The sequence below is a fragment of the Scyliorhinus torazame genome, chromosome 7, assembly GCF_047496885.1.
Source record: "Scyliorhinus torazame isolate Kashiwa2021f chromosome 7, sScyTor2.1, whole genome shotgun sequence".
In the NCBI taxonomy this organism is placed as follows: domain Eukaryota; kingdom Metazoa; phylum Chordata; class Chondrichthyes; order Carcharhiniformes; family Scyliorhinidae; genus Scyliorhinus; species Scyliorhinus torazame.
This window is the reverse complement of record NC_092713.1, coordinates 251,612,965-251,625,736: the sequence shown is the minus strand read 5'-3', so window position 1 is coordinate 251,625,736 and position 12,772 is coordinate 251,612,965. Positions and strand designations below refer to the sequence as shown.

The window sequence follows — 12,772 nt, the reverse complement described above, 5'->3', positions numbered from 1 at the left end:
CATCCGAACATCCAACGTCTCATGGCCTGGCTGAACAGGCAGTTCAAACATTGAAAACCGGAATGAAGAAGCAGCCTGTTGGTTCCCTGGATCAAAATTGTCCCGGTTCTTCTTTGATTATAGAACCATGGCGCACACGACAACGTTGGGAGTCACAACAGCAGAATTGTTAAATGTGACGACGGCTACAAACCATTCTCAGTCTGCCGTTCCTAATCGGAGGGGTGGTGATTTGAAAACCAAAGCAGAGATCCAAAAAAGGAACGACACTAGAAGACCCAAAAGCACCTTAGGAACAGGAGATGCCATCTATGTGCGGAGCATTGGAGATGGCTACCAATGGATCATAGGAGTCGTGCTGGAAACGGCTGGTCCGGTTTCTTACAAAGTCAAAGTCCAAGGGAAGGCCATGAAAAAGCACCTGGACCACATGAGAAGCAGGGAACCCACTCTAGTGGAGATTATTTCAGCAGAGACGATGTGCTTGATGCCCGTTGTAACTACCTCCGGCAAGGGGACTCAGCCTATGGGGGACCCAAGAGTCGTTCCCCCAGCTATGAAGAAGTGGAGGCTGAGGAGATTAATCCCCACCGGAGTTCTGCAGCAAAGATGAGCCTCCATCTGTGGCCCTTCAGCGCTCAACAAGGAAGCAGCGATCCCCAGTCCGCTTCACACTCCCTAACCAGGCTCCACCTGCCGGCAACTCAAGGCCTCGTGCCAAGTGACGAAAGAGGCCTTATCACAGCGGGTGTTCACGAGGACCATGAGGGGAAAATCACTGATTGATCTTCCCGGCTCGTGGGCTTCGTAGAACGAGAGTTCCCGTTGTGAGCGGGCGAAGGCCCGCCCAACTGGGGCTCATTAAGTGGGACCTTTAAATGTCGCTACCAGACGAGGATAGTCCTGGGCTGGGACATTTGTTTTGTGTGCCCTGGTAGCGGCTTTATTTTCAGTAAAATAAACCAGTTTGACCTTTCACTCCACACCTGGAATTATTACAGTAAAGATGGATCTTTTTGTCAGAATGGCTTAGCAATGCATTTACTCAGCAGACAGCAAGGAAATTCCCCAATTGCTGACTTTGTGAATAAGTAAACACAGAATGGGAAATGAATCTTGGATCTTCTGGTCAGGATGGTTTTGCAAGATTAGCACTTCTTCAAATGCTCCCTTAGTAACCTTCTTAAAAGAAACAAGAAAAAGGATTTCCTAAATTTTAAGACTATATTCTCCCTTGTACTTTTGAGCGTGGTAATTCATGCTAGATTATAGTTCAACATAAATCAATCACCCATCCAGTGCTCGGCTTAAGTAACAATGTATTAATAATTTTTATTATTGTCACAAGTAGGCTTACATTAACACCGCAATGAAGTTACTGTGAAAATCCCGTCGCCACACTACGGCACCTGTTCAGGAGAAATCACTGGACAGCACATCCTCCGGGACTTGTGGGAGAAAAGCAGAGCAGGAAACCAGAGCACCAGGAGGAAATCCACGCAGACACTGAGAGAACGTTCAGACTCTGCACAGACAGTGGCTCAAGCCAGGAATCAAACCTGGGGCCCTGGCGCATCATAACTGAGCCCATCCCTGCCTTCACAACAGCATCTAATCTAACCTCTCACACTTCACAGATGTCATCATATGATTTCCTCCTTTTAGCCCAGGGCTATCAAGCCACCACCCAAACTAACATCTGATCATAGTCATTATGAATAAGTGCATTTCAAATCTGTCAAGTCATTGTAAATTACAGTTCTCTGACAAAACCAACATGTTAGTTGATGAAAATGTATTTGCCACATACATTCAACAGAAATCTTAATGCATTAAAGCTTCACGCTGGAGGAGTTTACAGCACAGAAGGTAAGCCACTTTTAATGATTCTGCATATGAACTAGAAAGGTCTCGTTGTTCATCTGTACATTTTAATATTGCGCCATACAGTATACTGTTTTACCACATCAATCCTTCAAAATACATTATTTCACACTTTTCTATATTGAGCTCCATTTGATAGGATTCTGCCCATTTCACCATTCTGTTTATGCCATACTTAAGGCAATAACCATCCATAGTCTACTATTTTACCAAGTTCTGGATCCTCTGCAAACTTTATAACAGTTCCCTACACTAGAGTCTAGGTCATTCATCAAAATTGCAGAGCAATGAACCCAAGATTCCAAAAAAGTACCCAGAAGACTACCAATGCAAACCACTTCCTCATCTGATAAACATCCATCCACCACGACCCTTCACTTCCAGTATTGAGGCAATTCTGTATTCATACCACCACTTTTGAAAGATTGACCGGAGAACTAATATTTTTCTCTTATGTAGAAGGGTCATATGGATTTGAAAAGTTATGTTTCGCTCTCCACAGATGCTGCCAGATTTTGTTTTAATTTCAGATTTCCAGCATTCAGTGAAAAACAGCGTGCGCACCCACAGACACTTAAAAAATTGAATAAAGTTAGTCACACGTGATTTGCCTTTAACAAATCCATGCCTTCTCAAATTAATATTTATTAGGTTTTATAAGAAAAACATTTGTAATTTTAATTACCGCAAATATCCCTTCTACAGCAGATAATGGATCAGTGCATTGTGCATTGTAGAATATTACATTAGCTCTTTTGACCAACCTCCACTCGACGTTCACTTGTTTCAAGGATCGATGAGTTTTCTTGCTTTAGTTGATTCTGTTCCTCTTGAAGTGACTGAATTCTGTCATTTGCTGCAGCAAGCTGAAAACATATCAAAATAAGCATAGAATCAGATTGCAGACTCAAGTGGAATGCCAAGAAAAACACCAGGAAAAGACCTGATAATTACGATCCACCTCTTCAATTATTTTTGCGTTGGTTTTTTCCAATGAATCCAGTTTTGTCTGCAGATCTGAAACTGTCCCACTGTAGAACAGAAAGAGATTCAGTCAAATGTCACACTTAGTTAATACAAACATTAGCATACTCAGATTAAGTCAAGAGGTGAAGAGACACATGAAATGTAACTACACTGCAGTAAGGCATTAACAACACAGATATTCAAATTTTCATCCATTTTAGTAGAGCGAAGAAAATACCAGAGAATACTTGACATTTAACAAAATTATATATTTTAATTTTAATTCTAATAATAATAATAATCTTTATTGGTGTCACAAGTAGGCTTACATTAACGCTGCAATGAAGTTACTGTGAAAATACCCTAGTCACCACACTAAGACGTCTGTTCGAGTACACCAAGGGAGAATTCAGAATGTCCAAATGACCTAACAGGCACGGAGGAACCCCACGCAGACACGGGGAGAACATGCAGACTCCACACAGTCAGTGATCCAAGCCGGGAATCGAACCTGGAACCCTGGCGCTGTGAAGCAATAGTGCTATTCTATACAGCATAGGTACGAATAAAGATTTTTGGTGGTTCACCTTAAGTGTCTGTTGAGTTCTTCCACATAATGTTTCTGGTCCAGAATTGTAGTGAGTTCAGCATCCCTGCCGGTCAAGAAATAGAAATAAACAATAGACCATTGTTTTTGAACATCTCCAAATCAAACTGAACTCAGTCAACTTATCTCAAGTGCAGGCTTAATTTTTTTGTGAGCTATTCATGTTATGAAATGAAATGAAAATTGCTCATTGTCACAAGTAGGCTTCAAATGAAGTTACTGTGAAAAGCCCCTAGTCGCCACATTCCGGCGCCTGCTCGGGGAGGCGGTTACGGGAATTGAACCGTGCTGCCGGCCTGCCTTGGTCTGCTTTCAAAGCCAGTGATTTAGCCCTGTGCTAAACAGCCCCAGTTATGTTCCCAGATATATCATTATATCATTCTAGGTGAAGGAGCCTCTTGGGAAGAAGAGTCATCATGTTATATTTATGTTATACCTCGAGTGATTCAATTAAGTCTAAAACTATGGCCTTAAATATGAACAAAGCAGACAACATAGCGTTGGGCAAACACCCGTTTTTCACGAATACCCAATTCGGTCATTGCAGCACAGTTATATGATGAATTAGCAAATATTACGTGGGGGCGGGGGGGAGCATTGGTGTGGTCTCCAATCTGTAATAATCACCGGTTCGCCCCAGGAAGGATGGATAGAGGGTTCCAGAGATGGCAGAGAGCAGGAATTGAGAGGATGGGGATATGTTTATAGAGGGGAGCTTTTCTAGCCTGAGGGAGCTGGAGGAGGAATTTGGATTGGCATGGGGAAAATAATTTAGGTACCTGCAGGTGTGGGACTTCCTACACAGGCAGGTCACAACCTTCCCGCTCCTACCACCAAGGGGGATACAGGACAGGGTAGTTTCTAGAGTGTGGGTGGGAGAAGGGAGGGTTTCGGACATTTACAAAGAACTCATGGGGTCAGAGGAAACGGAGACCGAGGAGTTGAAACGCAAGTGGGAAGAGGAGATAGGAGGAGAGATAGAGGATGGTCGCTGGGCGGACGCGTTAAGTAGAGTCAACGCGTCCACAACATGTGCCAGGCTCAGCCTGATACAATTTTAGGTCGTTCACCGGCCCACATGACAGCAGCCCGGATGAGCAGGTTCTTTGGGGTAGAAAATATTGTCCATATGTTCTGGGCATGCCCGAAGCTGAGGGGATTCTGGCAAGGGTTTGCGGAGGTCATGTCCAAGGTGTTAAAAACAAGGGTGGCACCAAATCCAGAGGTGGCGATTTTCGGAGTGTCGGAAGACCCGGAAATCCAGGAGGAGAAAGAGGCAGGTGTTCTTGGCTTTGCTTCCCTGGTAGCCTGGGGGCGGATTCTATTAGCTTGGAGGGACCCAAAGCCCCCGACGATGGTGACCTGGCTAACTGGCATGGCTAGCTTTCCCTGTCTGGAGAAAATTAAGTTCGCCTTGAGAGGGTCACGTTAGGGTTCACCCAGAGGTGGCAGCTGTTCGCAGACTTCTTTGCGGAAAATTAACCATTAGCAGAAGGGGGGGGGGGGGGTTAGCTTAGTTTAGAGTAGGGGGTTAGTAAAGGTGGGGCCTGTAAGGGAGGAAGACGGCTTTTGCACTAAGTTTATAAATTCATGTACATTGTTTATTTTGTTGTTGTTGTAAAACCATAAATACCTCAATAAAATGTTTATTAAAAAAAAATAATTAGCAAATATTTCAACTTGCGGTTCAAAACCAGCTTTGCGCTGTTTTATTTTTGAAGCAGGACACATTTCTGTTTGTTGGTCGTCAAGCGTACTCTGCTCAGTGTATGGGTGCAGCATGATTACCTGCACATCTACTTGGCAAGGTGACCCATATTGCCCGAATGATCCCATGCGCTGACTTTTAAAGGCAGGTATAACTCCAAACATGCATTTTTGAGTTGAAGAATTTTCAGACCACTCTCTAATGTGTGTATAGACCTAAACATGCATTTATCATTCGCTAGAAAATAGGAGTCGACTTACATGACGAGTATAGGACTAAGCATGTCCTCCAACTTTGCAAATCTGCCCCCTATAAACAGATTGCCAAATCACTCAATCCTTGTCTGCCACCACCCCCAGAACCTCGCATCCAGCCTCCCCCAGTGCAACCTATGGTTGTCACAAATCGGTGCCCACACCGGAGGCACCCTCCAGTCCGAAATGCTGCCTCTACTGCTGCCACATCCTCATGGCCTCTCCCCCCCCCCCCCCCACAAATTCACCCTTTTCCTAACCATGGGGATGTTCACCACCCAGTAGTAGTTCATTATATTCGGCAATGTCAGCACCCCCCTCCAAAAAAGCCCTCCTGACCCACGGGGTCTTCGCCGCCCACTCAAACCCCAAAATCGCATATTGGCCTTTTAAAGAACGCCTTCGGGACAAAGATTGAGAGGTTCTGAAACACAAACAGAAACCTTGGCAGCACCATCAATTTTTCTGTTCCCCCAGGAAAGGCCTGCCCTGAAAATCCCGCCATTAAAACAAAAGAAACACTTCAAAGGGAAAACAGTTTCAGAGAACAAACAAACAACCACTCACACAAAATGAAGGCCTCTGCACCTTCGATACCAAAGTGTTCCACAACCTCGGACTTATCATTCTTGCCCTGCAACCGTTTGGTGAAACCCCTGATCCCGGTCGCAGGGAGGCAACACCATTCTGGAGTCACATCGCGGCCACAGAAATGCTGTCTGCTCCCCAACTAATTAATTCCCTAATGCTCCTCCTTCCTCCCCTCCTGCACAACCATGCCATTTGTACAGTCAGGCCACTTGTGGTGCCAGAAGCTTGGCTCTGACTGCACTCCCTTGAGGAACCTGCACCCTCATCAGTTTCCAAAATGGAAAACCGATTTGGGAGCAGGACCTCAGGGAACCCCTGCACTACCTGCCTCTTGGACTGCCCGCTGGTCACCTTTCCTCCAGATCCTCGTGCTGCGGTGTTGTTTTCTTTAAAGAAAAAAGATTTGCAAGTATTTCTTCCTCAGAAGAAAATGGGTAAGAAACCAAGTTTTAGAATGATGCTCAAAGACATTTGGAACACCACTCATTAATTCTCAGATTTTCTGTTGTTGGGGGAAGAGAAAAGAAAACATAACTATGCCCTCCACCAATCAAACCAGGTGATTCTCCAAACATACTGGCACAATCTTCTGTGGAATCCTACCCTAGTAAAGGCTGTCAATAACCTTCAGGAGGAGATAAGAGAAGTGGAGAAAAATAGAAGCAAATGGTTTTCGTCACACAGCACTGCCACACTAGAATGGACTTGCACTAGATGAAGCATACCAACTTTAGAAAGTAAAACAATAGGGAAAAAAACAAAAATTAGCTAGTTCATTCTACATTGCTAAATGCTAAATGCCGTAGGCACAATGGAAAAATTGATTTTGGATTAGCACCAAACAAACGTAGTAATGATCAATACAGTTTGGCAGAGCATCATTTAAATTGTAATATAAAGTAAACTAGTTCCTACTTATATTTAATGGTTAATCTGCAAAACTGCAAAGGGCAGCAATTTTATCACCATTAAGCTGCCAAAAGTATAACAAAAACACCAATGTTAAATGTTTACATACAAGTGGTTTTGACTACTCACTCTTTTCTGTCAGAACTATCCTGAACTCCATCTTTAAGATACAACGAGAAGTCAATCACCCCAACCTGAAATTCAAGCCAGGAAATTTATTAAAACAAATTTCATCGGTGGCAACAATACAATCGATTTGGGCTTTGTGGCAACCAAAACATTTTCAATTAATCAGAACATTTAGACTAGTAGTTCTAAAACTGAAGCCCTTGTGATCTGTAAGATACTCTAGTCAGCAAGAGAGAACTGCCCACTTGGGATAAATTAATGACAGTTAATGTTTGTCTTGCACAAGTAGCTGACAAGGTGCCTACCCACAAAGCTCCAGAATACGCTGCTTTCTTTGCAGTGATGAGTACATTAGCTTCCACGTTTTTTAGCAGTGAATCTAGCACTTGGTGGTCACAATGGGGAGCTGAGAAGCTAGCTGCTCGTGATATTAGGGTGCATTCCACAAATAACATTAAATTGCTCCCCGATCTGCTGAGCATTTTACATATTGCTATGAAAACTATATTTACCGTTTTGAACTTTTTGAGGACAAGAGATTAAACTCCTGATGGACCTCGGACTTTATGCGCATTTGCAAGCCAGGAAGCAGGCTGCACATTCGTATTCTGCAATTGATAAGTACTTTGGGCTAGCACGCCTGCACATAACGAGGAAAAAAGGCATGAAATCTCAGGTCAGGTGACAGGGAACTGAACACCATAGCTGGCAAATGTCCCAAGCAGGGAAGAGGGTGAGGTCCCAAAAACTGGAGAGGTCCCAAAAGGAAGTCCCAGGTAAGGGACAAAAACAGGCTCCAAGTTAGCCAAAGGGCTGCAGGGAGCAGACTTTAAATAAAAAAGGGCTCAGGGGAAGCCCTAGTAATGGCAGAGGGGGCTCAGGGGAACTCTGAAACATGAAAAAGGCAACCAAAAGTGGACAACTCTTGTGTTATGGGTTGTTGGAGCAAAGATATGCTTTTGGAGCAGTAGTATTCTGTTCGGCACAGTCCCAAGATCTGAAGGGGTGCCTGTAATTTGGTGTTTAGTGCACACTTGGGAGTCCAGGGGAGCAGAATCTCAGAAGATGAAATTGAAACTTTGCGAGGTGGGCCATTGCTGATGCTGTCCAAGTTGTGTGACTTTCAAGGCAAAATCTTGGAAGGTGAAGATGGGAAATCTTTGTAAGAGAGACAGAGTTCAGTCAGATTGGTTGACTCAAATGTTACTGACATGTGGGTGGGTTGTTGAGAAATCTGGGGTGGGTTGTTGAGAAATACATGTAATCTGTTTTGGTCATATCTGCCATTCATTATTTCACGTGGTGTATTCAACCATAGTTGTTAATTTACATGCATCTCATACTTACCTTGAATATTAGAATAGAAGATAAATATTTACCCTGAATGTTAAGAGTACAAGATAGATATTGTAAGTTGCATCATCTTTTTGACCTTGTACAGAAAAACGTATTTTTGTTTGTTAAAACTCATGGGATCGGTTTTGGCCATATCTGCCATTCATTATTTCACGTAGTGTATTCAACTACAGTTGGCTTGTTAATTCACATGCATCTCATACTTACCCTGAAATGTTAGAATAGAAGATAGATATTTACCCTGAATATTAAGAGTACAAGATGTAAGTTGCTTCATCTTTCTGACCCTGTACAGGAAAATGTATAGTTTGTTCAAAACTCATGGAATCTTGTAGCTTTGTTCACCGAGAAAGTGTAGCTTTGTTCACCGAGAAAGTGTCTAAAACCTCAAACTTTGTCCACTTGACCCGAACCAGATCTTGCCAACATCTTTGGGATGCTGGCCTAGGATCATAACAGTACATTGTCATGAGAATGTCACTTTAAGAAATGTTTGAATGCTCATGTTACTGCAGTGATGTCAGAGTGTGGGTGGAGCTGACTCTGCTTTTTAAGTTTCACTTTGAGAAAAGCTTGGGTGTGTCTGTGTTTTTTTGGTTTCATTTGCAGTGTTGGAGCTGAAGCCAGACAAAGCAGCTGTACTGCTGTTCACTCTGCCATGAAAATACTATCTCTTGATCATTTGGTGAATTCAGAATTATAAACGTTCGGAGTAGTGACTTTAACCTGATGGGCTTCTGTTAAAGGTTATGTAAGTCTTCTGGATGTTAAAAGGACAGCGTAAGCATTACTTAGTGTAGTATTCTTTGGGGGTTGTATTTGAATTGATGGTTGCTAAGATGCTCACTATGTTTTAAAAAGGTTAACTTGAGTTCATAGAATAAACATTCTTTTGCTTTAAAAAATACTTCTCCATTTCTGCTGTACCACACCTGTAGAGTGGGCCGTGTGCTCCCCAACCACAATCTAGTGGGTCAGGTGAACTCCATGATATACTTTGGAGTTCTCTAAATCCTGGCCCATAACAACATCAAGTTGGTTTGTTTCTTATAATCACGGAAAAGCGGTTGTTTGATTTACTTAAAGCCTCCAACATGATGCAATACTGTAAATAACAGCAGAAACTGGGCTGGCTTTGCAAAGGTCTGTGAACATAACATTCTCTGGAATATTGAGTATTCTGTAATAGAATTAGTGGGAAAGAAACTCATATGTTTATGGGAAGTTTTTGAAAAATCTAAAACCGTAACCTGCTTTGAACTGGTTAAAAATCTGAAAAAAGGCGAGATTATGGTTAATGCAGATCTGACCAATAGTTGTTTTAATTCAATGTGATCTATGGACTGATTGCCTGTTAATAGCATACATACTCACATTAAAAGCACTTCAATTGGCATGCACTAGAATATTAGTGGAATCAAATTCTATCCAGGTGCAAAATCAAAAGTGGCAAAGTTGAAACTACAACACAACTGTTAATACAGCTCCTCAGGAAGTAAATCATAATGACCTGCCAGCCACATTCAGGATTATTTTATACTAACAGGGAAAACATGGCCAAGGTTTATTTATTTATTTTTTAGAAGATTTTCTCTGCAGAACTATTAACTGCAAGAGTAGTTTAAGAGAAGCTTTAATTTAAGCTGTGACGAATGTGATATAAAATAGTTACTTTAGAGATATTAGTTACTGTAATGTAGAGATAGGCCAGTCTCATTCTGGTGAGTTCACAGACAAAGGATTTCAGACTGCATGGCAAGAGGTGGTGTGTCCACCAAAGGAGGAGAAAAGGATGCTGGGTAATAGGGGCCAGAGGAAGGGATTGGAAGTGAGCCAATCAGAATGTCTGACCAGGTCAGGAGGGGTATAGGATGACCTATGTGAATCGTGTATGTGAAACTTGATACCATTTGAATTGATTTGCAGAGATCCCTTTGTTCATTCGCTTTCCGGGGTGTAGGAGACTGAATGTGTCTTATGCCTCGGAGATGAATCAGGCTTGCAAGCCAAATAAAATAACTAATGCTGTATCTGCAAATCCATCTCGACTTTTATTGAGGCCAGACTGACGGGTAAAGAAATTTGGGATTTGTCAGCTGCACTCTTTTAACCTTTTGCAAAAACAGAGGGTTTTTAAACCTTTGAGGGAAATAATTCTGACTCCCTATTAGTATTTATCAAATATTGCAGACATTGGTTTTCCCAGTGATTTATTTGGTAAAACCACATGCTGCAGCAGAGGTATAAATTCATAGAATAGCTACAGCATATATGGAGGCGATTTGGCCCTTTGTGTTGGTGCCAGGTTTCTCGAACAATATCTCACCTAATCCCACTCGCTCGTCTTTTCCCAGTAGCACTTCAAAATAATTAGAATTCTCTTTTGAAAGCCTCCAATGAACTACATCTGCCACACACACTGGAGCAGTACATTCCAGATTCTAGCCACTTGCTACATAAGGCAGTTGTGTCACCATTGCTTCTCTTGCAAATATGTTCTCTGGCTCTTGATCTTTCTGCCAATGGCAGTTTCTCCCTTTCTACTCCAGATGCCTCAATTTTGAAAATCTCTATCTCAATGGTCTCTTTTCCAAGGAGAACAGGCTAATGTCTCCATCTTTCCACATAGCTGAAGTTTCTCATTTTTCCGGCACCCTCTCCAACAGCTTCACATTTTTCCAAACGGGTGGTGCCCAGAATTGGACACAATACTCCAGCTGAGAGCGAACAAGAACTTTTATGCAAGCTTACCATAACTTCCTTACTTTTGTACTCCACTCCCCTATAGTCCAGAATCCTGTCTGCCTTATTAACCACTTGCTCGGCCTTGCCACCTTCATTGATTTGTGTACATGCACTTCCAGTTCTCTGTTCTAGCATCCCCATTAGAATTCTATCCTTCATTTCATATTGCCTCTCGTTCTTCATTCCAAAATGTACCACTTCACATTTCTCTATTAAATTTAATCTGCCATCTGTCCACCCATTCCTCTTGAAGTCTATATTTGTCCTACTCATAGTTCACAAGACTTCAAAGTCTAGTGTAATGCATAAATTTTGAAATTGTGCCTGTACACCAAAGTCTAGGTTACTAATATACATCAAGCAAAGCAGCGGTCCTAACATTGAGCACTGTGGAACTAATATACCTTCCTCATATATGAAAAACAACCATCCATCATTAATAATAATATTAATAATAATCTTCATTAGTGTTACAAGTAGGCTTACATTAACACTGCAAAGAAGTTACTATGAAAATCCCCTCGTCGCCATATTCTGGCGCCTGTTCGGGTACACAGAGGGAGAATTCAGAATGCCCAATTCGCCGAACAAGCACATCTTTCAGGACTTGTGGGAGGAAACGGGAGCACCCAGAGGAAACCCACACAGACACGGGGAGAACAGGCAGGCTCCACTCAGACAATGACCCAAGCCGGGAATCGAACCCAGGTCCCTGGCGCTATAAAGCAACAGTGCTAATCACTATGCTACATTATTGGTCCCGTCACTCATTCAACTTTGTTTCATTCCTTGAGCTCTAACTTTGCGGACACTTTTGCAGACCGCCTTTTGGAAGTCCATGTACATCATATCAACTTCCAGTGTTGCCTCATTAAAAAATTCAAGCAAGTTAAACGTGATTAGTCTTTAATAAATCCATGCTGACGACTTCCGGTTGCGGCTATGCGGAGCTAGGTCGCACATTCGGCAGCTCCCGCAAAAAACTGACCTTTGGGCTCTTTTCAGGGCCTCCAACGGCATTTTCTCGACGTTTCCCGCAGTGGGAAGGAGAGTACAATAGTTCCCCAACAGTATATGGCTTTTACCAGGAGCAGGGCGACTAGAAATGTGGTGGTGGACCCGAAGAAGGTGTGAGGGAAGAAGAACAAAATGGCGGCGGGCGGGGACCAGGCAGCGTGGATGCAGTGGGCGCAGCAGCAACAGGAGGGTATCCAGTGCTGCTTCAGGGAGATTAAAGCGGACCTGCTTGAGCCAATGAAGGCTTCTATCGATAAGCTGCTGGAGACACAGACGGCCCAGGGGGTGGCAATCCGTGAGGTGTTCCACAAGAAATGGCAGGAATGGTTCGAGGAGATGGAGAATCGGTCGAGGCGGAAGAATTTGCGGATTCTGGGCCTCCCAGAGGGGCTGGACGTGGGCGCCTATGTAGTCACCATGTTGAACTCGCTGATGGGGGCGGGGTCCTTCCAGGGGCCCCTGGAGCTGGAAAGGGCCCATAGAGTGCTGAGCCCCCAAGGCTAACAAGCCTCTGCGGGCGGTGCTGGTGCGGTTTCATCGGTTCGCTGATCGAGAGTGTGCGCTCAGGTAGGCCAAGAATGGGAGGAGCAGCAGGTGGGAGAACGC

General features: G+C 43.3%; 1 protein-coding gene across 1 annotated transcript in view; it reads right to left on the bottom strand.

The window, feature by feature from the left end:
* LOC140426948 (RUN and FYVE domain-containing protein 1-like) overlaps window positions 1-12,772 on the bottom strand; it is a 104,206-nt gene that overhangs the window by 59,579 nt on the left and 31,855 nt on the right. Inside the window, exons 6-9 of the mRNA XM_072512253.1 lie at window positions 7,049-7,113; window positions 3,438-3,503; window positions 2,846-2,915; window positions 2,649-2,750 (exon numbers count right to left, since the gene is read on the bottom strand). Of these exons, the coding sequence (XP_072368354.1) occupies window positions 2,649-2,750; window positions 2,846-2,915; window positions 3,438-3,503; window positions 7,049-7,113 (303 nt within the window). The remainder of the gene's footprint in view (window positions 1-2,648; window positions 2,751-2,845; window positions 2,916-3,437; window positions 3,504-7,048; window positions 7,114-12,772) is intronic.